Source organism: Bos javanicus, chromosome 2, assembly GCF_032452875.1.
Source record: "Bos javanicus breed banteng chromosome 2, ARS-OSU_banteng_1.0, whole genome shotgun sequence".
Taxonomy (NCBI): Eukaryota; Metazoa; Chordata; class Mammalia; order Artiodactyla; family Bovidae; genus Bos; species Bos javanicus.
In genome coordinates this window covers 72,792,761-72,815,665 of record NC_083869.1, presented here as the reverse complement: position 1 = coordinate 72,815,665, position 22,905 = coordinate 72,792,761, and the positions used below count along the sequence as shown (strand labels likewise).

Here is a 22,905-nt window from a genome sequence, read left to right as displayed (position 1 = left end):
CACCATCTTTCTCTTGCGGTGGGAAGGATCCCAGGAACACAAGGTCAGCCTGACGGAGCCTGGGCTGTGCCCCCCCATCTGAACAATCATTCTGGACCAAGAACAGACACATCCTGGCCTGTCAGCAACTAGAGACGGTGTGTATCCATTTGGTGTGGTGTTTGGATAAATGTCTGCTTCTGGATTTTGGTGTGATGTATAACCCAGCGATGGCCACCAATTAGGACATTCAGACCCACTGTTGCAATTAACAGCCACAAGTGTCCCCCAAGAGTGTCCCCTGGAAGTTGGTAATGGACAGGGAAGCCTGGCATGCTGCAGTCCATGGGGCCACAAAGAGTCAGACATGACTGAGCGACTGAAGTGAACGGTCCCCCGAGACGCAAACCCAGCTGTGCAAATAAGAAACTGAGGTTTGGGGAGGTTAGAGACTTGCTCAAGGGCAGGATTCGGACCCAGGCCCAGAGGAACCCTGATGCGTGGCTTTTCTGGGTCCTCAGTGTCCACCTTCAGAGAGGTGGGGAGGGGCAGGGCCAGCAAGATCCCACCACAAACTGCTTTCCATTCCCCACTTTAAGCAGCTCTGACAGTGAGCTTTCTGACGGCAGTTGCCCACCTGGCCTCCCGCATCTGCAGGGCAGCAGCCCTAGTTCAGCCCACACAGCCCCACTCCTGCAGGGCTGGGCCTTGTGGGCATCCGCCACCCATACAGCAGCAGAGTTGGGGAATGGGAGCCGGCCTGACCCCTCCTCATCTCCCTCACAACTGAGTCTCCACTGAAGCCCTCCACATGCCCCCTTTCCCTCGACTTCCACCAGTCCAGCCCACCAATTGCCTAGAGTATCCCGGGGCCCTTAACTAACTGCCGTCCAATCCACATTCCTCACTATGGCCAAACCAGATCACATCCTTGTATCTGCCCAACTCAAACCTTTCCAGAGCTCCCACTGCTGTTATGAAAAAGGCACAAGTCCTCAGTGTTGCTTACACAGTGGCCCTGTGGGTGCCACTGCCTGCCTCCCTCGCCAGCCTCCTCCTGTCCCTGGCACAGTGCCTTTGCATGTACTATTTCCTCTGTCTGTAGTGCTCTGTCCTCAGCAGGGTCATCACTTTCCCCAGGAAAACGTCACTGACCTCCTGGAGTTGGGCTGCCCTCCCACCTGCCCGGATGATCTTAGGGCACCCCAGTCCCTTCTGAGGGAGTTTGAACCCTCTTGTGTATGTCTGATTGCTCCTGTTCCTCCTGCCTCCATGAATCAGGGACAAGGGCTCCCTGCTCACCACTGAATACCAACACTGGGATCAGCAGATTCTGTGGTTAGCTCAGTGGAGATGCTAAACACTGGGCATGGGGCAGAGGCCTGGTGTGTCAAGGGAGAACTGTTCAAAGTCAGTATTTACTGAGTGCCCGAGGGTGTCTGTGACTTCTAAGCATTTCAAAGTATAAAGCAGTTTAATCTTCACAACTGTCCCATAGGGAAGGGACTATTATGAGCCACATTTTACAAAGGACAAGACAAGAAGTTTGCCCAAGGTCTCACAGCCAGGGGAAGTAGAGAATGATTGAAAAGCAGGACAGCAGAACCATCACCACACTGCTTCTACCCAGGTGGTGAGGGCAGATAACCAGGGCTGGTTTTCAGGGGCTTGGGGGCCCTAGGTGGAGACACACACCCACAGCAATGGGTGCACACAGACAGACTGACATGTAGTGGCTGTCCTGGTGCATGACTTAGCCTCTCGAGCCTCTCTATGCTCATCTGTACAATGGGTGCAGTGCAGTAGGTTTGCCCTGACGACTCAGGGACAGCACCATGGACAGTGCCTCAAACCCAGTAGAGCTTCCAAAATAAAGCTGAATTAATATGGCTTCCTTCAGAGAAGGCAATGGCACCCCACTCCAGTACTCTTGCCTGGAAAATCCCATGGATGGAGGAGCCTGGTGGGCTGCCGTCTATGGGGTCGTACAGAGTCAGACACGACTGAAGTGACTTAGCAGCAGCAGCAGCAATATGGCTTCTTTAGGGGCAAGAAGGACTCTTTTGGTGAGCAAGGTGAGCTTAGAGCTAATAATGGAATAAAGTACAGCAAATCTAGGGAATTCCCTGTCGGGCCAGTGGTTAGGACTCCATGCTTCCCCTGCACGGGTTTGATCCCTGGTTGGGGAACTAAGATCCTGCATCCCTGGGCAGCCTTAAAAAAAAGACAGCAGATCTAGAGAGAAATGACTGGGCCACACAGGAGGACATCTGTCCCTAAACACTCATCCATCCATCTGGGCATCCTCTAAGCGTCTTAATTCTTATTTACTGGGTTCATTCCTTGTTCATGATCACTTTAAAGGCAACTCTAAGCAAGATGTAAAAGTGAATCTTTCAAAAGACTTCTATTACTTATGAACTGAGTGGCAAATGGGAAAATACATGGGCAGGGTGAGATGTAATATCACACAAATTAAGAAATACACACATCTTTGTAATATGTTAAAAACAACAACAAAAAAGATTTTGCTACTAATATTTGGATTCCCACCCTCATGAGCGCCCCTAACAAGAGGAAACAGGCCAAATCTGACAGTGATATTCATCTCTGTTATTCCCACCCCTCAAGGGAAATATGTTTATTAATGTGCCTCTTCCCTTGATAAATTACTAAATAGAAAGAAAAGCCTGGCACTCATTTCCCGTGGCTTCTCCTGTGATTTATGACTGGGATTGGTGGAGTCGTCACGTCCATTCATCTGTGGATGCCCCCGTTCTGACAGCCAACAGCCACTGGGTGACCAGCCACCTGCCTGCTCTCACCTGGGCGAACGCCAGATGCTACCCACTCCTGTCATCACCTGCATCTGGACCACGTTTAATCCATTAGTCCTTTCTTTTGTTCATTTGGTGTTAGTTCAAGCACCCATCAGACCCTTGCACAGCAGCTTGCCCAGCACAGGCCTGGACACTGTGGGGGCTGCAAGCAAGGATGCTCGGCCTCGTCTCCTGGATCTCAGGATCCCAGTGAGAGGGCACAATGGTACCTGCAGCTCCAGGCAGGATTCGACAGATACCACCTAAGCAGGGTGAGCCCAGGCAACCCTGGAGTGCTTGCAGGGGTGGGAGGGGGAGTGTGGCTTTTCCTGGGGCAGCTGGGATCAGCAGGAGATGTAAAATCAGACCCTGGACCTAGGAAGACCCAGTTTCTGTCCATGTCTACAGGCTCTGAGCTGGGTGTCAGAAATGGGAAATCTCATGGACAGAGGAGCCTGGCGGGCTACAGTCCATGCAGTTGCAAAGAGAGCTGGACACGACTGAGCGACTGAGCACATGTGCAGCCTCATGTCAGGGCTTCTGAACTCTTATCCCCTGCTCAGGGAGCATTCTTGCATGGCCCAGCCCCTCACTCAGATCATTTCTGGATTCACTGCGGAGATGTTCTAAGGAAATATAGCTTGAGGACCTTAACCTGCCCCAAACTTAGCTGTCCACAAACCCTCTTGTGGGGGAGTAAAAAGCACCAAGGTTTGGGAGCCCAGAGGTGTGAGATTGAGGGTATTTCCTGGATCTATGATAGAGATAAAAGAAATGTAGGGCTCTGGGCCTGAGGCTCCTCATTGGGACAGTGACTTCCTAACACTTTTATCATGAGACTGTTTCTGCAGCTCTACCAGATGACCCGGACACACCATCCAGCCTGAGCCTGCACTCAGCACCCTGCCCCTGGTCTCCCTCCTGTTGGCGGGCTGGGCACAGAGGCCCCACCCAAATGAGGCCTCTATCAGTCCCTCCATTACCTCCTCTGCCTCTCTGTGGTGTGATCAATGTAATTGGTTTCTGAAACCTCCCCGGACCTGCCGGCAGCATAAAGAACGGGCGTCAGAACGGAGGTGACATCCGATTCAAATTAGTGTCAATATGACGATAAAATATACGGCTCAGAGGAAATATGGGCTGTAAACAGACAACATTTCAATCGGAAACATTTCAATCTTCTCAATGTGGTTAGGGTGGGAGGGGGTGGGATTGCGGCTGCTGCCAGCCTGCCGTTAAATCACCGATACTCAACAGCATCACATGAGAAAATTCCATCTTAAGGCCCCGGTGACAACCAGTGACTTCCCCGCTCTCTAGAGAACCACTAGGCAGAATGATAACCTTGGATTCCCTGACTGGTTATCTATTACCTTCCAAAGGCACATCACTCCACAGCTTCCGGCTATAAATCAGCCTTCTTAAAGAATGGGGCAATGGTCCTTCATCGACCACCTGGAAGCTCCAGCAGAGGGCGGGGGGCTTCCTCAGGCAATGCCCCTGTCCTGCCCACAGCCTGGCCCCGTGCTCTGGAGGGCAGAGAGAGGGCTTGGCTTTTCCATTCAATAAGTACCTACCACCTCCAGCCTCACTGCTAAGACTGGGGCATCTCCCTCAGCCTAGGACACACACACAACCCAAAGGAGACCATTTTAGGCTTGACAGATACACAGATGGGGACCTCTTCCACAGATATCAATGGGTTTCTCATTTCATGAAAAAATAAACATCTATGTTAAGACAAGTCTGTTAAAAATTTAATATTAAATAAATAACTGTGCAGATGGTACTTGGCTAAAGTAGATTGTGGTTGGTTTGCCGCTGGGTGGACTGGGGACACTCTCTGCTGATGTGGCCCTGGGTGGCCTTCCTGACACCCTCTCTGCAGGCCTCCTCTCAGTCAGGTGGGTGGACCTGATCTCGCCTTAGCTCGACAGTTGATGCCTCTGGAAATTCTCTCCCCCATAGTTCTGCCTCCTCTTGCAACATGAAGGGAAGGAGCTGAGGAAGGAGACTGGGGAGGTGGGGCGGCCTCAGGACAGGTATTCTTTGTCCCGACAAGGAGCTTCCTCAGAACAGCCCCACTGGACTGTGAGCACAAGGGCAGGGCTTGGCATGCTGCATCCCGAGCACCTAGCACCATGCCTGGCACATAGTAGGTGCTCAGTAAGTATCCTCAGAATGAATGAGGAGAGTGAATGAGTGTGTGTGTGGTGGGGGTATGGCAGGTATATGTGGTGTGTGTCTTGTGGGGATGTGCGGTACAGTGTGTGTGTGCGTGTGTGTGTGTGGTGGGGTATGGTGTGTGTGTGTATGGTGTCTGTGTGTGATGTGTGCATGTGTAGTGGGGATGTGGCATGTGTGGGTGTAGGGTGGGTGTGTGTTGAGGGGGGCGTATGGTATGTGCATATGTGTCTGTGGTGTGTGTGTATGTGTGGTAGGGGTATGGTGTGTGTATATAGTGTGTGTGTGTGGTAGGGGTATGGTGTGTGTGTTTGTGCGGTGTGTGCATGTAGTGGGGATGTAGCATGTGTGAGTGCACGGTGTGTGTGTGTGTGTGTGGTGGGGGCATGGTATGTGCTTATGTGTGTGTTTGTGGTGTGTATGTGTGTGTGTGGTAGGGGTATGGTGTGTGTGTGTGTGTGTGTGGTGTGTGCATGTAGTGGGGATGTGGCATGTGTTGGTGCAGGGTGTGTGTATGGAGGGGTATGGAGTGTGTGTGTGTGTGTGTGTGTGTGTGTGTGGTGGGGGTATGGTGTGTATATATAGTGTGTGTGTGTAGTAGGGGTATGGTGTGTGTATGTGGTGTGTGCATGTAGTGGGGATGGAGCATGTGTGGGTGCAGGGCGTGTGTGTGTGTGTGTGGTGGGGGTCTGGTGTGTGTATATGGTGTGTGTGTGTGGTGTGTGCATGTAGTGGGGATGGAGCATGTGTGGGTGCAGGGTGTGCGTATGGAGGGGTATGGTGTGTGTGTGTGTGTGGTGAGGGTATGGTGTGTGTGGCAGCAGATATGGCATGAGTGCAATATGAGTGTGGATGTGTAAAAGAGAGAGACAAACACACATACACACAGTCTCCCTGACTCCCCACGAGCTCTCAGGGCCCCCGCACCCACAGGGAGCTCACACGTCACTGTCCTGTGTATGGGGGCAGCTTCCTCATGGGAACACAGGCCCTCAGAGCCTCAGGGCCCCTTCACAGGTGGTCCCCTGAGCCCCACTGCCCTGGCCCCTGGCCGGTACACCTTCCTCTGTGAGAGTCTGAGCACAAGGAAACTTGATTGGAAGAACCACACACCTCCACTGGGTGGACAGAGCATCCTGGGAGCATCTCTCCCCAGATCTGTGCAGCTGGGACCAGCCAGAAACTCTGGAACTGATGGGTTTCCTGGCTCCCACAGTTCACAGGAGTGGGGGTCAGGGACTCCCCAGAGGCAGGTCTGCTCCACCAGGCACAGGCTTGGACCGTGATCACCTGAGTCTCTCAGGGGCCACATGAGCAACACATCTTCGTAGACATGGGCGCTGCACAGAAACGCCTAGAACTTGGAAAAGCGGAAGCAAAGTTCTGATTGAAACTGGTTTGGAAAAAACAATGTAGGTAACAACAAACACAGGAAATCATAGTACACTTCACGCTGATTTCCTTGGATCCTAACTGATGGGAAACAGGGCAAAGAAACAATCTGTTGCTGAAATCCACCTTGACTCAGGAAAATCACCTGCCATGAGTCAGTGTCTGTTCAGGCCGAGGCTGGAGGTGGTGATGCTCCCCTCTGCGCCCTGAAGCCCATCACACCCTCAAAACTGAGGCAGTGGCAGGACAGCTGTGGGTGTGCCGAGTTCTTTGGGGCAGCTCCCATGCCCACCACTGAGCTCACGAAATCCCTTGCCTCAGATGCTCAGCCCCACTCGCTGTCAAGCACTGAGCGCCCCAGAACAAAGTGGCTGTGTTCCTGTCCAGGCTCCTGCAGACTGACAGCTGCTGGCCTCAGCACGGCTTCTTCCCGACTAAGTGGCATCTTTCTACCCCAGGTTCTTTTGTGGCCGATACTCCCTCCCTCACCCCACAAATACAAGATCCCTGTTCCTTGGCAGCCATGCTCCGGACCTGCAGGGTGTGTGAAGACAGATGTACCAGCCAGGTACAGCTGGTGTACCTGGGTTGGGGGCAGGGGGTCGTCCTGCAGGTGGGCAGAGGGAGGTGCAGAACCCAAGGGGAGCTGATGTGGGTGGTGTCTCAGGAGAAGTGCCAGCTGACCTGAGCCCTGCAACCTCTGCGGGATGGAGCCAGGCCAGCCTGCGGGAGCAGGCACAGAGGCACAAGAGCATGGGGAGTGCAGCAAAGTGTGTAGGTGGGAGGAGACAGGCTGGAGGGAAGGCTGCTCAGGCCACACTGTAAAGTCTGGGCTTGACCCTGAGGGTGATGGGGGCCGGGGAGAGGGGGGGGATACATGATCCAAGGAGGTGGGGGATCAGGTGGAGGGAGCCTGAGTTGAGAGGCGGTGTTGGGAGCTGGTACAGGACTGGGTGGCTGGGGAGCTGACACAACAGACTTGGCAAATGTAGGGTGGGCTGCATGGGGTGGTCTGGTGGGGTGAGCTGGGTGGGGTGACAAGTGGAGGGGAGCCTGGATCTCCAGTGTGCGGCCTGGGCAAGTTCCTGGGTGCTGGGGACCCCAGTGAGCTCATCTTACAGCAGGGATGGGAATTCCAGCCCCAGAAAGGGGCTGAGTGGAGTCACATAGGGAGTGTGTGTGAAGTCATGGAACACAGGCAGACCTCACTTAGATGCTCGCACGCGTGCATGCAGCAGGCACTCACATATGCTGACTCAGCCTCTCCTGCCCTCTGGGGACACCTGCCTGACCACACCCCTTGGCCATGGCTTCTTCAGGGTAGGCACCACCTACCCTGAGCCCTTGGAAGGCAGACATCACTTGGGGAACCTTATGTTCAGACAACAGCAGCAACATTTATGCCCTGTATTGTTGGTGTCATCTGGTGTCTAATTGTGATGAGTAACAAGAACCCATGATCTCCCAGGAGCCGGCCTGCTCCCTGTGGGGACACCTGTAGGGCTGTTAAGGGGAGGAGAGAGAAAATCACAGAGGAACGTGTACTCAGGGGGCTGACAGGTGTCACTTCACCTGTTGTTTCATCCAGGACAAGCTCACATCCTGGACAAAACACCATCCTGGGGAAGGCACAGGGTGAGATGGACCCAGGGATCAGATGCTGGTTGCATTGCTCGGTCGTGCTGTGAGTTCCCTTCAGGGCAGACCGAGGGTGACATGGAACAATGCCCACAGAGCTGGCATTGGGAGGACTGCCACGCTCCTCCCTGGTAGCACTCCTGTGAGGGGAGTGGCAGGGAACCTGGGGGCTCAGAGACCACACGAGGTGGCTCCCGTAAGTGTGAAATGTAATAGAGAGGATGAGACAGGCTGGGACCTAGGACCCTTTGCTGCAGTTCTTGCACCTGGACAAATGTCTCCTCGAGCAACAAAATACAAAGACACTATAAAGGGATTAAAACAAAACAAAACAAAACTGCACACACGTGTAGTAGGAGTGAATTGTGGACAACAAGATACAAAAACAGCAAACACCCAACTGCCACTTCTTAAGGGTCAGGAGCAAAAACCAGGTGTTAGGAGCAAAAGCAAGGTACTGTACATGACCCCTGCACACTGCAACACTTAAAGGGTGGGCAAACCACAAGCCACCCCTTCAGACTGACCCCTGGGCCCACCTTTACCCTCACCCCCAACATGAGGAACTCCCTTGGGGAGTAAGTGAGCAAGGGAATCTGTTACTTGTTCTCGCCACTCCTTACTGCAGCATGGGTCCCAGTAAAACTTTGTTTGAATTTCTTGTCTGGCCTCTGATCAATTTCTATTGACTAAAGAGGCCAGGAACCCTGGTCAGTAACAAGAAAGGGAGGGGAGGGAAGGGACATCCAGAAGGACTTCCTGGAGGAGGTAAGATCTCAGCCAAGCCTTAGGAAGTAAGGGGCTTGGCTTTGCTCCAGCCAATAAGGTGGAGTTGCATTGGCCAGGGGTGGACAGAAGCCCAGAGCAGAGGACTAGAGGATGGGGGTGGGGAGCTGAGGGATGCAGAGCACCCCCTGAGCTCTGTCTGGTCCCATGGGGCTGCCTGCAGCCCAGCAGGTCTTCCTGCAGGCCTGTCTGCTCCCTGAAATCAGGACGTGAAGAAGGGCTTGAGTAGGACAAATCTGCAGGAGTCTTGATGTGGTTTCCAGCCCTGCTGCCTGGCCTGTATCCCTGGGTGTCTCTGGGGGGAGCTCCAAGACCAGCAGGTGGAGCAGCACTGGCTTGGGAGGGGGTGAGATGTCCTTAGCATTCTACCCCTCCTCCACCCTTTCCCACACAGGGGCCTCCATTTAACCCCAGGGGCTCAAGGTCAGGGTGCAGGTGCCCCTGTGAAAACAGCTGTGAGAGTGCAGAGGGTAGGAGGGGGTCTTAGCATCTAAGGAGGACAAGCCCACTTCATTTCCCCAGGTCACCCAATCCTGCGTCCACACAAACATGTCTGCAGCCTCCTGGCTCAGTCACTGACTACTCCATCCTCCAACTGCTCAGGCTGGAGACCCTGATGTTGTTCTCAACGCCTTTCTTCCTCCCTTACTCTGCTTCCCATCCAGGAACAAATCTTGTGGCTCTTCCTTCAAAATCTATCTGAAACGACCACTTCTCCCAATATCTGCCAGCTGGAACCTCTGCTTCCACCTTGCCCCTAAATCTGTTCTTGACCAGCAGCCAGAATAGGATTTCTTTTAAGAATAAGTCAGGTCTCATTACTCTTCTGTGCAACTTTCTCCACAGGCCCCATATCACTCTGCTGTGAAAGCCCTGAGCGGCCGGCACAGCCAGCCCCAGAACTCTGGCCATACCTTACAGGCCCTGCACTCACAGGGTACCAGGTCCACTGGCCTCCTGGGCTTTTCTTGATCCCAGCAGGCACAACGCTGCTTCAGGCCCTTTGCATGTGCTGTCTCTCCTGCCTGTACCACTCTTTGGCTTATTTCTGCATGGCTCACCTCTTTCAATTCTTTGCTCCAATATCTTCTCAGTGAGGATTTCCTCATTCAAGATGGTACCCCCATCCACTCGAAGCTCCTTATCCCATGTACTTTTTCCTTTCCTTTAGCCACACAGCATGTGGGATCTTTGCAGAGTCCCATAAGACTGCTAAGGGATTCCCCTTCCTCCATTTCTGAGCTGTCTGTCTCTCCCCACTATGCTATAAGTTCCATGAAGGCAGACGTGAGTCCTTTTTGTACTTTGGACTGTCTGCAATTCCTACAACACTCCTGGCCCTTGATGACCCACTATGTATTTCTGCGTGGTGTTTACACTTGGTCCCCCATGGAAAACAATCACGGCAGGGGTTGGGGTAAACCTTGGACCCTTCCATCTGGCTCCTCCAGGAAAAAGGAGCCACCAGCACCCGCCTCATCCCCAGAGGGAACTGTCAGCCTTGTCCTGCTTCCCACCCCAACCCCGGCCTAGCACTCACCATCCACTGGATTGAGGTAGTCATGGAGATGGGGTGCACTGGCCGCACCCCCAGTCTGCATCAGCAGGTCCCCATATGGCGCGGGGTGACCTGCCATGAGAGTCATCTGGTGGTAATAGTCTGAGGCATTGGTGCCTGCAGCGGGAAGGCCAAAGACCCCCCGCTCCTTAAGGTGCTCGTGAGCCACTGCAGGTGGGAGGGAGAGAAAGAAATTGTTAGAATCTGGCCAAAAAGAAGAGAAACACACACCTGGCCCGAGGAGGCCCCTCAGCGCCCTCCAGCCATCCTCCACCCACTAGAGTCCTGGGTCCCCCTCCCCTGCTGTCCCAGATCAGCCCTGAGCAGACGGCTGGGCGGGGCTGGCTGGAGTGGGACAGTTTCTGCTGATGGGGCTGCAGCTCCCAGCCTCACATTCCTCTTTCCTCAAAGCCATAAACAACTGCTTCCTCCTCCCAGTCCAGGCCCCACAGAAGCCCCAGGCTTCAGGCTGACAGGGTCCGTGATCCACCAGAGTTTCCAAAGGAGGAAGACGATGCAATGGGAAGTGCGGGAAGTGCCGGGGCGGCCAGACGGCTGGGCGCCAGGCCACACTCACCTTAACACTCAAGGCGGGACTGTGGGTGAGTGCTCGCCCAGCCTGGCCAGATAAAGCTCTCCCCGCCTGTCCCGCAGCTGCAGAACCAGGGTGGACTGTCCGCCTTCAACCTCGCACTCAGCTCTGCCTGAGGCTTAGGAAGGAGGTGGGAGGATGAACTTCAGCGTATCCTGAAGGTGCCTGGCACTCAGGGTGTGGTGCTAATTAAAGGGAGGCTTGGGAAGCAAATTTTGGGTTGGCTGAAAAGTTTGTTTGGGTTTTCCCATCAGAGGAAAATCTTAACAAATTTTTTGGCCACTCCACTATCCTGATTGGGAGTCTTGGCTTTTACCATGTGTGAAAAATTAAGAAGGCACCACCTCTCTGAGCTGGCTCAGTTTTCCATCTGTAAAATGGGGGTAATCATATGAGTCGAATTACTAGTAGAATAACAGTATCAGCCAATGTTGGGCTGGGCGTTCCTGGGTGGGTGCAGTCTCAGGGCTTTGGGATGGAATCCAGTCTCTAGGTTCACAAGCATCACCCGGTGAGCCCCTTAGCAGCTGAGGACTCTGGCACTTTAAGAGTTAAAGATGTTGAAGCCAGAGCCCAAGTATCTAAGAGCTGTCTTCACAGCCTCTCTGATATTAGCTTTGGCAGATCTTAGAGGAGATGCACGTGTGCTGGGCAGAGAGAAATAGGCAGTCCACGGAAGCAAGCCATCCTCTGCTGCTTCTTCCTCCCCTCCTCCTGCTGCATCCTCCAGGGAGAGCCCCGGGCTGCATCCTCCAGCGAGAGCCCCGGCCTGCAGCCCCATGGCCTCTCCTGCCCTGTCTGTGCCTCAAATGCCCTTCCTTCCCCCTTGCTTGTCCACCTCCTCCCTGAAGCCTTCCGTGGAATGCCCATTGTCCTCTGCAACACACATTGTGGCAGATTCAGCCTCAGACCACTGATGAAATTTCCAGCTGGCACAGCTGCTGAATGAAGCTGTCAGCCTATCTCTGCTCACTGGGGAGTTTGGTCTGGGGACCAGAGAGGCCTCAGGGTCTCTGAGCCACCCTCTGTAGGGGTTAGGGCCATGCTCATTAGCCACATCTCCTTGGTACATTCTCTGCTGTCTCAAGGGTCTGGGGGTGGGCCAAGTGGGTGTGGTCGGTGCCACAAGGCTGGTATATAGAAAGCAGGCATAAAGTCAGGGCTCTGTCAACAGAAGTCTGCCTCCAGGGCAGTCTTGTCTTACCACTTAGCTCTTTGTGGCTACACTGCTGTTGGCAGCCATGAGGTCCCCGACTCACAGGCTCTCCAGGAGGGCACTCTGTTCCTCGTCCCCCTCCAGACAGCCCTCTGGCCCCTCTCTGAACCAGGCCTCGGGAGGACCGCCCTGTCACTATGGGTATTAGTTTCCTTGGGCTGCAGTAACAGGTTAGTTCAGGCTTGCCGCTAACTGCTGTGAAACAGATTTGATTCTCTCACAGCTCTCGAGGCCGGAAGTCCCAAATCAAGGAGTCAGCCTCCTTCTTGGAGGCTTTAGGGGAAAATCTGTCCCTTGCTTCTTCCAGCATCTGGGAGCTGCCAGCTTCCTTAGCTTGCGGCCACATGGCTCCATCTTTGGGTCGTCTCCCATGTCTCCCTTGTGAGGACATTCATCATTGGATTTAAGGCCCACGTGGATCATCATGATGATCTCTCTGACTCAAAATCCCCAACCTAACCACGTCTGCAGAGGATCCTTTCCCATGTGAGGCAACACACCTCTTGCCCACTGTACCACATGTGAACTTCAAGGTGGGGCAGCATTCAGAACCTGGTCTGCATGCCCAGGAGAGACGTGAAGGAGCTTGGGTCCACTTTCTGGGAGATGGCAGCCCCACATGGAGTCAGCACAACCTTTCAGGGCAGCCAGGCTTGGTCAAGGCCACTCAGAGGACCCACGCAGAGTCCAGCCCTGGGTCCAATCCTAAAAGGCCATTTCCAAATGACTGCATCCTGATCGTCCATCTTCAAGTCCTGTGGCTGCAGCCATTCACCTGGTCTAGTTTCTCTTTGTGACTCTGCACTTTTCTGTCTCAAATGAATCGAACAGGTTTGTCATCTGATTCTGAGCTGGGACACTCAACATCCTCTCAAGAGGGACATGAAGCCACTGGTGGTCACCGCTGCAGCCTGGAGTCCATTTGGAGGCCATGTGCTGACCCACGAGAGATGCAGGCAGACAACCAGCCTGGCTCTGCCTTCCTTCTGCTCTGGGGGCCCCAAGACACCCTGATACAAAATCCACTCTGCTTAATACCAGCTTCTGCAGGCTTTGGTGTCTCACAACCAAATAATTCTCACCCAAGATAGGACCTCCGTGAATAAACAGAACTTATCATTCTTACATCATTTTGCATGCTAAGGGTGTTTATGAATAGTTCTTCAAAATGAGCGCAAAACCCAATGCACCCCTAGTTCTTTTGGCTCTGACCACTTATTTATCAAAAGACCTGTTGTTGAGGGGTGGCAGGGAGGAAGGCCAGCCTGTTCGCCAACCCACGGACAGGGGAGAGAAACACACAGCATCCGAGTTAGCATCGCCCGCTCTGACCCTGTACCTCAGGCCTTCCTACTCACCATCCGCGGGGCTGAGGCCCCTGGCTGCAGAGATGGCGGGATGTGTTGGGCTGCCGTGCACGGCCCGCAGGTAATGGTCCATGTGGGGGCTCACGTACGGGTGGGGGGCGTTGAAGGGGGACTCCCCAGGGCCGGCGGGGTGTGGGGAAAGCCGAATCAATGAGATATCAGAGATGACAGGGCTGCCGCTCAGGGCGGGAGGCCTGCAGAGAGAAACGACAGTGTTATAAGAAAGCGTGGCCCACCCAGGAGGATGCATGGGGAACCCCATCAAGCAGCAGAACCAATGAGCAACCACACGTTTATTTCATGCACTAACGTCTCTTGCTCACCTTTCACACAGAGTCTCAACTCTCATATTAACACATGAGCCAGTCAGTGCAGGTGGAAAGCTCTCGAGGCTGGTGCGGCTGACCACCCACGCATCTCATGTCAGTGATGAAATTCTGCATACATGGGACTGGATCTGCTGGGCCACAAGCTTGGCAGGCCACACACCTGCGAGCTCCCGCCACTGCTTCCCCATGGCCTGCTCAGGGCTGGAGGCGTTAACAAGTAAGTCTCTGTTAATGGACAGATGCACGCCTCCTACCAACCGGTGTGGAAAACAGACCATGGAAATGGGCTTCCCAGGTGGCGCTAATGGTAAAGAACCAGTCTGCCAATTCAGGAAAGAGACCTGGGCTTCCCCGGTGTCTCAGTGGTAAAGAATCTGCCTGCAATGCAGGAGCCCTGGGTTTGATCCCTGGGCTGGGAAGATCCCCTGGAGGAGGGCACGGCAACCCACTCCAGCATTCTTTGGGCTCCCCTCATAGTTCAGTCAGTTAAAGAATCCACCTGCAATGCAGGAGACCTTCCCTGAGTCTCTCTTCTCTGACACCAGCCAGGGACGCGCCTGGCGTGGCTGCGGCCCATTTCCACGGTCAGCCTCGCAGAAGGTGCCTGCTCCACTTGACAGAAGGACGGGCCCGGCCCCAGGGGCCTCCAGGCAGCTGTGAGCATGTTAGCTGCAGGGGTGTTCTGAGGTCACCTGCTCCAAAACGTGCTCATGTTAAAGAAAAATCAGATGGGGGGAGCTGCCGGGAAACCACAACTAAGTCACTGGAAACCAAATTTACCAAGATTTCGTTTTTGATTTTTCAGAAAATAGGGACCTCTCTGACTTCACACAGTGCAAAGAATGTGTTCAGACCAATCTGTCAGCCTTGCAGGAGGTTCAGATCAATCTGCATTAGACTCTCAGCCACTCTAAAGAACAGTATGGAGGTTCCTTAAAAAAATAAAAATAAAAGAACCATATGATCCGGCAATCCCACTCCTGGGCTTGGATAAAACTCTAATTCAAAAATACGTATGCACCTCTATGTTCATACCAGAACTCTTCACAATAGCCAAGACTTGAAAGTAATCTAAATGTCCATCAACAGATGAATGGATAAAGAATACGTGGTACATATATACAATGAAATATTACTCAGCCATAAAAAGGAATGAAATTGTGTCACTTGCAGAGACATGAATGGACCTAGAGACCATCATATTAAGTGAAGTAAGTCAGACAGAGAAATATCATATGATATCACTTATATGTGGAATATAAAAAATGATATGAATAAACTTACAAAATAGAAACAGACCCACAAAGAAAACAAACTTATGATTATCAAAGGAGAAAGGTTGGGGGGATGGATAAATTAGGAATTTGGGATTAAAATATACACACAATTACATATAAAATAGGTAATCAACAAAGACCTACTGTACAGCACAGGAAACTATACTCAGTATTTTGTAATAATTTACAATGGTAAAGAATCTTATACATATAACTGAGTCACTTGCTGTACACCTGAAACTAACACAACATTGTAAATGAACTACATTTCAATACAAATTTGTTTTAAAAAAAACAGAATCTCAGCCTTAACCAGCTCAGCCACACTGTGCTCAGTTATTCAACCTCACCAAGGCTCAGTTCTCTCATCTGCAAAATAGGGGTAACAACAGTACCCATTTCATAGGGTTGCTGTGAGGATGGAAGTCCCTCAAACAGCGCCTGAGACACAGCTATCAGTCAACAAATGAGAGCTGTTATTACAGCATCAGGACCACATTTGAGGGCAAAATTCGCACGTGCCACGGAAGCCCTCAAAACCGTTATGTCGGGTGTGTGAAAAGGCACTGTGAGAACCAGTTACTTCAGAGAAGGCATGATTTGTTTGTGGCTGCAGTAAACTAGAGCTAATTACTGATTGTGTGCAACAGGGCATGACAATTGTGCTTATGACAGAGCACACACCAGAACCCAAACAGGTGACGTCCGGATGTCTTAACATCTGCGTTACACAAACTCCCCGCTCAGAGGCCACTCCACCCGCCTAGGTGTACGCACTCTGCTACGTCACTTTCGAGGGTTTTGCTTTTTGCTGCGCTGGCTCTTTGTTGTGGCACGTGGGCTTCTCTAGTTGTAGTGTATGGGCTTAGTTGCCCGGTGGCATGTGGGATCTTCGTTCCCTGACCAAGGATCGAACCCTCATCCCCCGCATTGGAAGGCAGATTCTTAACCAATGGACCAGGAGGGAAGTGCATATTTTGGAGCTTTGGCAGATGTGACTTGCAAGGGACATACAGATACAATGAACCTGCCAAGCCGCCTCCTTGTTGCAGTGCTTTTGCTCACGTCAATTCTCAGCCAACCTGCACCCTATACCTTGTCAGGGCAATTTCTTCTCCTCCCTGCAGGCCCGGGTCCAGGGACCCAATCAGTAGTGCCCTCCCTGAAGCCCCTCCCCCTGGCACAAGCTCTCTGCTCCCCTCAAGGAGGCATGATTCTCGTCTTAGGTGGGCAGGTGTGCTTGCCAGGTAACCAGGTTCTATCCAGGAGCAAGGCGTGTCCCAGGCACTGCTGCATCAAGTGCCCGGCGGGCAGCTGACATCCCACAGTCATTCAGAGTTATTTTCAAAGCCAGCGATGGCGACACACCTGAGCCAGGTCCTGAGCTTGGCAGAGGGGAGCCTCTGCTGTCAGTCATAGCCTTCAGCCCTTCTCACTCACAACCTGCCCTAAGAGCCCAGGGGGCTTCCTTGTAGCTCAAGTGATAAAGAACCTGCCTGCAATGCAGGAGACCTGGGTTCGATCCCTGGGTCAGGAAGATCCTCTGGAGAAGGGAATGACAATCCATTCCACCATTCTTGCCTGGAGAATCCCATGGACAGAGGAGCCTGGCAAGCTGCAGTCTGTGGGGTCACAGAGTCAGACACGACTGAGCGACTACTACTAAGAGCCTGGGCTGCCTGTGAGGAAACTGCACTGAGTCCAGGGATCAGAGATGGCTCTGCTCCGGCCACAGAGGCCAAGTGTCACTGCAAGAGGAGTGAGCAAGTGATGCACCTTCAGTGAGTGAGTCCTCAGAGCTGGGGTCCTCCCCCAGACAATTCAACGTAGGGCAAGTTCGACGGCTCGCAGGGAGGCTGGCTGGCATCGAGCTTAAGGCAGTCTGTTATTGATGAAGCTAGTGGCCCTAAGTGGCCTGGTCAGGCCTCCCTAGTATCAGGTCACCCTGTGGGGCGCATGGACCCCAGACAAGTGGGTGATTACGGAGGGGTTTAAAGGAACACATGGAGGGCACACGGCAGCCCCTGTCTGTCCATGGTGACAACATCCCACTGGCCAAGCAGGAGGCTGGAAGGGGTCTTGTCATGGTAACGTGCACCCCACTGGGGAGCTGCCTCGGCGGGACTGGAATCCTGTGCAGCCTCAGCAGTTGGGCCCAGAGGTGGCAGGTGGGGCCTGAGTCTGTACACCAAGGAGCTGGCACTCTTGTCTCCACACCTCTGTCACCATCCTTTGGAGGGCAGCGACCTCCATCATCCCCTTCCCATCACATTCTTCACCAAGGAGATAGGGAGCTTGAGTTTCTTCCACGCCAACCCCTCCCCTCAGGGATGCCTTGCTGACTTCAAAATAGCAGCCTGTGAAGGAAGCAGGGGCTGATGGCCTCTGGGAGGAGACATGAAAACTCTGGCACCAACAACTGTACTTTACCCACAAGGGCTCCGGGTCCAGGGACGGGAGTCACCCCCATGCCATGTTGCCAGCGACACGGGCAGGATTCAATTCCAGCTCCAAGTCCTCACTCCCACAACCACGCTGCCCTCAGCCCAGGTCCTTCCTGCCCCAGTGGGGAACAGGGCCAAGGTCTCCCTGTCCCCTTGGTGTGACACGGCAGGAAGCTCAGAGAGACCACTACCCTGTCCTGAAGCAGATTCAACAGGGGCTGGCCATGAGATGGGTCAGCTCACTGCAGAGCTGATGATGGGGTGCACAGAACATCCCCTGCTCTTCCAGTGACAGGAGGGCTTCCAGTGCCAGGCCTGGGAGAGGGGTCTGGGCCAGCAGAGCTACCCAGGAGAGACAGAACCAAATGTGAGTCTGGGCAACGCAGACCAGGACTGGGTTCTGGGGGCTGTCCAGGGGGACCCAGGCCGGGGCCAACCCCGATCCTTTCACTCATCTGGGTGTCTGAGGCTAGGATGCTGCCCGTCCCTGGCACCTCACCAGGTGGTACACAAAGATTTGCGCTGGGGACATGGAGCAGCTAAATAAGCATTAAGTCCCTTCCCTTCCCTTCTGAGCCACCAGCAACTTTGGGTGTGGAGCATCTGCTGACCTAGGCTCCCAGGACCCAAGACAACAGGCCCATTAACAACACAGCTACAGGTAACAGTCTAGACACTTCCTCTGGGAAGCCTCCCTGGATGTCCCCTTTGCACGGCCCCCCTTAGCTGTGCCCTGACCTGGCACTGCATCAAGGCTGGGTGTCAGCTGCCAGGGAGTCACATGCATGTTTTTCCTTTAATAATCTCAATAAAAAGTCCACAAAGCTGGCACCTTATGTCTATTTTACAGATGAGAACACTCTCAGAAAGGCTAGGTACTTCACCCAAGGTCACTAAGAGAGCAAGTATTGGAAACACAATCAATCCAAGAGGGTCCCCTAGCAGAGAGGCAGGTGCTCTTGATGACTGCAGTTCTTTGTGAGCAGGGCTCTGGTGGGCACAGGACCAGGGAAGGGACAGCACCCAGGAACAGAAGAACTTGATTTCTCCTCCCCCTGCCTTGTTCCCTGTATACGAGACAGCAAAAGAGACACTGATGTATAGAACAGTCTTTTGGACTCTGTGGGAGAGGGAGAGGGTGGGATGATTTGGGAGAATGGCATTTAAATATGTATAATATCATATATGAAACGAGTCGCCAGTTCAGGTTCAATGCACGATACTGAATGCTTGGGGCTCGTGCACTGGGACGACCCAGAGGGAGGGGTATGGGAAGGGAGGATGGAGGAGGGTTCAGGATGGGGAACACATGTATACATGTGGCAGACTCATTTTGATCTATGGCAAAACCAATACAATATTGTAAAGTTAAATAAAATAAAATTTAAAAAAAAATAAAAAAATAAAACACACACACACACACAAAAAGATTCCAGCAGAGGAACAAATTCCCTAACTCTGCCTGAAGGCTTCTCAGAGAAGGTGACATTTGGTTTGGGTTCTAGAGGAGGAACCGAGAAGGAGTTTATGGGGGAAGTATATTAAAAATAAAGGAAGCAAGTGCAAAGAAGGGCTGGAATGTAAGAACAATTTTGCAAAGGTTATATTCTGGGGGGAGTGGCAGAGTCCACAGAGAACTTCGGGCTGGATCTATGTTGGATCTGCTTCTCTTCTTCTGCTCTGGGTGGGGGCACGTGACCCCAGCTCAGATGGTCAGAGTATTCCAAATCCCCAGGCACCACTGGAGATGGGCATGTGCCCAAAACAGCAGATTTGACTGAAATTTTTGGGAAAGAAGTGTGCTCTGTCCACAGGTGCTGCTGTGCAGGTAGGACATAAGTGTGGAGCCGCTGAGGGCTTTGAGGGGCAAGGCCAGGAACAGAGCTGAGGAAACACAAGCATCAGAGCTGAGAGTCATGGAATAAATTTCTTGACTTGAGCCCCTGGATAGGGATCTGGCTTTACTGGAAGCTAGCTGTTGGTGTTTGGGTGCTAAATCGTGTCTGACTCTTTTGGGACCCTCATGGATTGTAGCCTGCCAGGCTCCTCTGTTCATGGGATTTCCCAGGCAGGAATACTGGCGTGGGTTGCAATTTCCTTCTCCAGGGGATCTTCCCAAGCCAGGGATCAAACCTGTGTCCCCTGCATTGGCAAGTGGATTCTTTACCACTGAGCCACGAGAGAAGTCCACCAGAAGCTAATATCCTCATCCTTTCCAGTTCTCTGAGCCGGTTCATTTGTTTGTTTGTTTCAACCAGTTCCAGCTGACTTTTTCTGTCTTAGGCAACTGCCAAGGCTTGTCAAGGCGAGCCTTGACTAATGCAGCCTCCCCTGACTCCCCCTGCCCGAGAGATCTGGGGCCTGGTTTCCTGCAAGGCAGACTCGAGCTGTGGTTCTTCGGGCCTGACACCCTTTGGCCTGCAGGCATTCTGCCCACAGCTGCTGGGCAGCAAGGGCAGCTGTGCTGGCCCTTCTGTGTCTGGGCACGATGTACAAGCAGGAGTCTGGGTAAGAGGAATGGCCAACTACCTCCTGCCTCCTCATGAGTGTGTCTGTGTGTACATGTGTCTGTGCGTGTTTGTGTGTGTGTCTATGTGCGCATGTCAGTGTATGTGTGCATGCATGTCTCTGTGTGTGTGTGTGTGTCTCTCTCTGTGTCTGTGTGTGTCTCTGTGTATGTGCATGTCTGTGTGTGTGCGACGAACAGTGGGGCCCAGCCTCTCTGGGCTGACTCTGCTGCAGGACAGGAGTCCTGTGGTTCCTCCCAACATCAGCCCTTTCTTCTTTTCTTCCCTCCCCCTTGGGAAGGGCCTGCAAAGCCCCAGGACAAGGTTTCAGGGCCAGGCTACCAGCCAGGGAAAGAAAGGAGGAAAAGGAGAAAGAGGAGCAGGAAAAAAGCAAGTGGAGACCAACTGGCCCATTGCCATTTCAGTCCAAGTGGGCACTGCCAGGAAAGGTGCTGTTCACCATGTGGTCAACGTGCGCTAGAAGCCAACAGCGTGCAGCAGGTTCAGAAACTCTTCAACGTAGGTCTTATTGTCCGCGTTGGGGGCAGTTAGGAGCCTGGCCCCAGGTTGCAGAGCTGTAAGTGGCCGAGCGTTTTCTGACTCTGGGAAGACAGGCTCGGTCCTCTGATGCTGTCAAGAGCGCATGGACAGGTAAGACCCCAACACAGCTGTCTCTGCCCCCGAGAAGTCCTGTCGGGTGTCCCTTTACAGACATGGCTTTGACTGGACCCTGGGGATGGGGGCGCTGGCGGAGGGGAGCTGTCACACAGGTAGGCAGAGTCTGGACTCTCCGGGTCTGAATTACGGCTCTGCTACTTTTTGTGGACCTTGGGCTGCAATCCGCACCCTCACCAGCAGGCTGGGCAGCTGGGAGACAGAAAGAGCTCAGTACAGAAACTGTGTGCTGTATTCCTGGGTGACAAGCAGGTGCTTGGCCTGTGCCCACTGTCTCTTCTCTTACATTTAACAGATGAGCAAATGGAAGGCACTCAGAGGGTGGAGGAGAGGACCCCGCCTGCCTCTCCCAGCATCCAGCCCTGGGTCCCTCCCTCCCCAAGTGCTGAGCACCAGTGTTGGAGGGAGATGAAAGGGAAGGCATGGTGATGGGAGCCCTGCACGTCCGTGTGCACAGCAGCTCAAGCTGGCTGGACTTGAGCAAGCACGCCTAGACCCTTGGGGACGGGCGCCATCCCTGGGCGCTGGCACAACAAGGTGCGTTTCTAGAGGGTGTTGGCTTCCGCCGGGCTGTGGAGCTGAATGAGTCTGTGCTGATGGGAGGAGGTGGGGGGGTGTATCTGACCCCTGGTACAGTCTGAGCCAAGGCGTTGGGCAGGAACCAACGTGCCCCTTCATTTGGGGATTGGGGGCCCTGGACCCCACCCAAGGTGCCTGTTTGGAGAGGAGAACAATACAGAGCTGAGGGTGCTGACTCACCCAGACTCAGCACCAGCCGTCAGAGCAGGTTTGCGCAGGCGGGGGTCAGCAGCCAGAAGGAAGGACCCTTGGCCACCCAGAGACATTCCTGCTGCCAGTTATATTCACAGACCTTTTCCCGTGCGCTCCGAAGGGCCAGAAATAGGAAGGGAATGCCTTCCATGTCTTATTTCACAGACAGCATGACTGACACCCACAGTGACAGTCGGCAGAACACTGGGACCCAGTGCTGGGCATCACTCTATCCCGGCCTGGCCCAAGAGCCTCACTGAGGGGGAGAAAGGAGCGGTCTGGCCACTTGGGGCTACAGGCCTTCAAACCTCCCCTCCAGCCTGCTTCTTGGGGTGACTGATGGCCTTCATGGCACCAGGACACCACATGCCTGCGTGGTCTACTGCCTATGTCCCCCTCCTGAACCCTGCATGTTCCCTCATGGTTTTCTCTCTGGTCCTGGGCCCTGCCTTGCTCCTCCTCAGGGATCTGGCCCCGGACACCTGCTTTTCCATTCACACCTTTTTTCTCTTCATCCCTACCCTGCCCTGGATGTGGAGGACAGTTCCTTCCCCGGACCCTGAGCATGTCCATCATGGCTAGTCATCAGGCACCTGCAGTGATGGGGTCACATGGGGCCTGTGTCCCCAGTGGACAGGCAGCCCCAGCGGCAGACTCCAGGCCCACTTCCTCTCACTTCCTCCCCCAGCACCAGGCCCTGTGCAGTCAGGGGCACACATGTGCTCAACCTTTTGAAAGAATGAATGGATGGATAGATGGATGGATGATGGATAATGGATGAATGAGTGAATAATGAACAATGAATGACATGGATGGATGGATGAACTTGTGAGTGTGTCCAGTGTAGAGCAAGGCATTATAGCAGAAGACAGGGGTTCCTTGCCTCACTTTTGACCACGGGCCTTGGAACAAGTCATACCCCTCTCTGAACCTGCTTCTTCATCCAGAAAGAGCACTCACAGAAGCACTCTTATAAATATGAGTGAGGAGTGGAAAGGAGGCAAGTGTGGGAAGCTGATGTCTTTCAAAGATGTCTCCATGTCCTAATCCTTAGAGCCTATGAAATTACTGTATTTGGGGGGAAAAAAAAAAAAACATCTTAAGGATGTGATTAAGGTGAGGATGTTGAGATGAGATTATGGGTTATCTGTGCTTAGTCACTCAGTCATGTCCAACCCTTTGTGACCCTTTGGACTGTAGCCCACCAGGCTACTCTGTCCATGGGATTTTCCAAGCAAGAATACTGGAGTGGGTTGCCATTTTCCTCCTCCAGGGGATCTTCCTAACCCAGGGATTGAACCCGGGTCTCCTGCATTGTAGGCAGATTCTTTATCCACCGAGCCATCAGGGAAGCCCTATGGATTATCTGGG

At 53.3% G+C, this 22,905-nt stretch overlaps 1 protein-coding gene across 3 annotated transcripts in view; it reads right to left on the bottom strand.

Moving 5' to 3' along the window:
* Positions 1-22,905, bottom strand: part of GLI2 (GLI family zinc finger 2) — a 262,634-nt gene that overhangs the window by 23,327 nt on the left and 216,402 nt on the right. For all 3 annotated transcript variants that reach the window (XM_061439998.1, XM_061440005.1, XM_061440013.1), the window contains 2 exons: positions 13,523-13,725; positions 10,339-10,524 (listed from right to left, as the gene is read on the bottom strand). In XM_061439998.1, the coding sequence (XP_061295982.1) occupies positions 10,339-10,524; positions 13,523-13,725 (389 nt within the window). The remainder of the gene's footprint in view (positions 1-10,338; positions 10,525-13,522; positions 13,726-22,905) is intronic.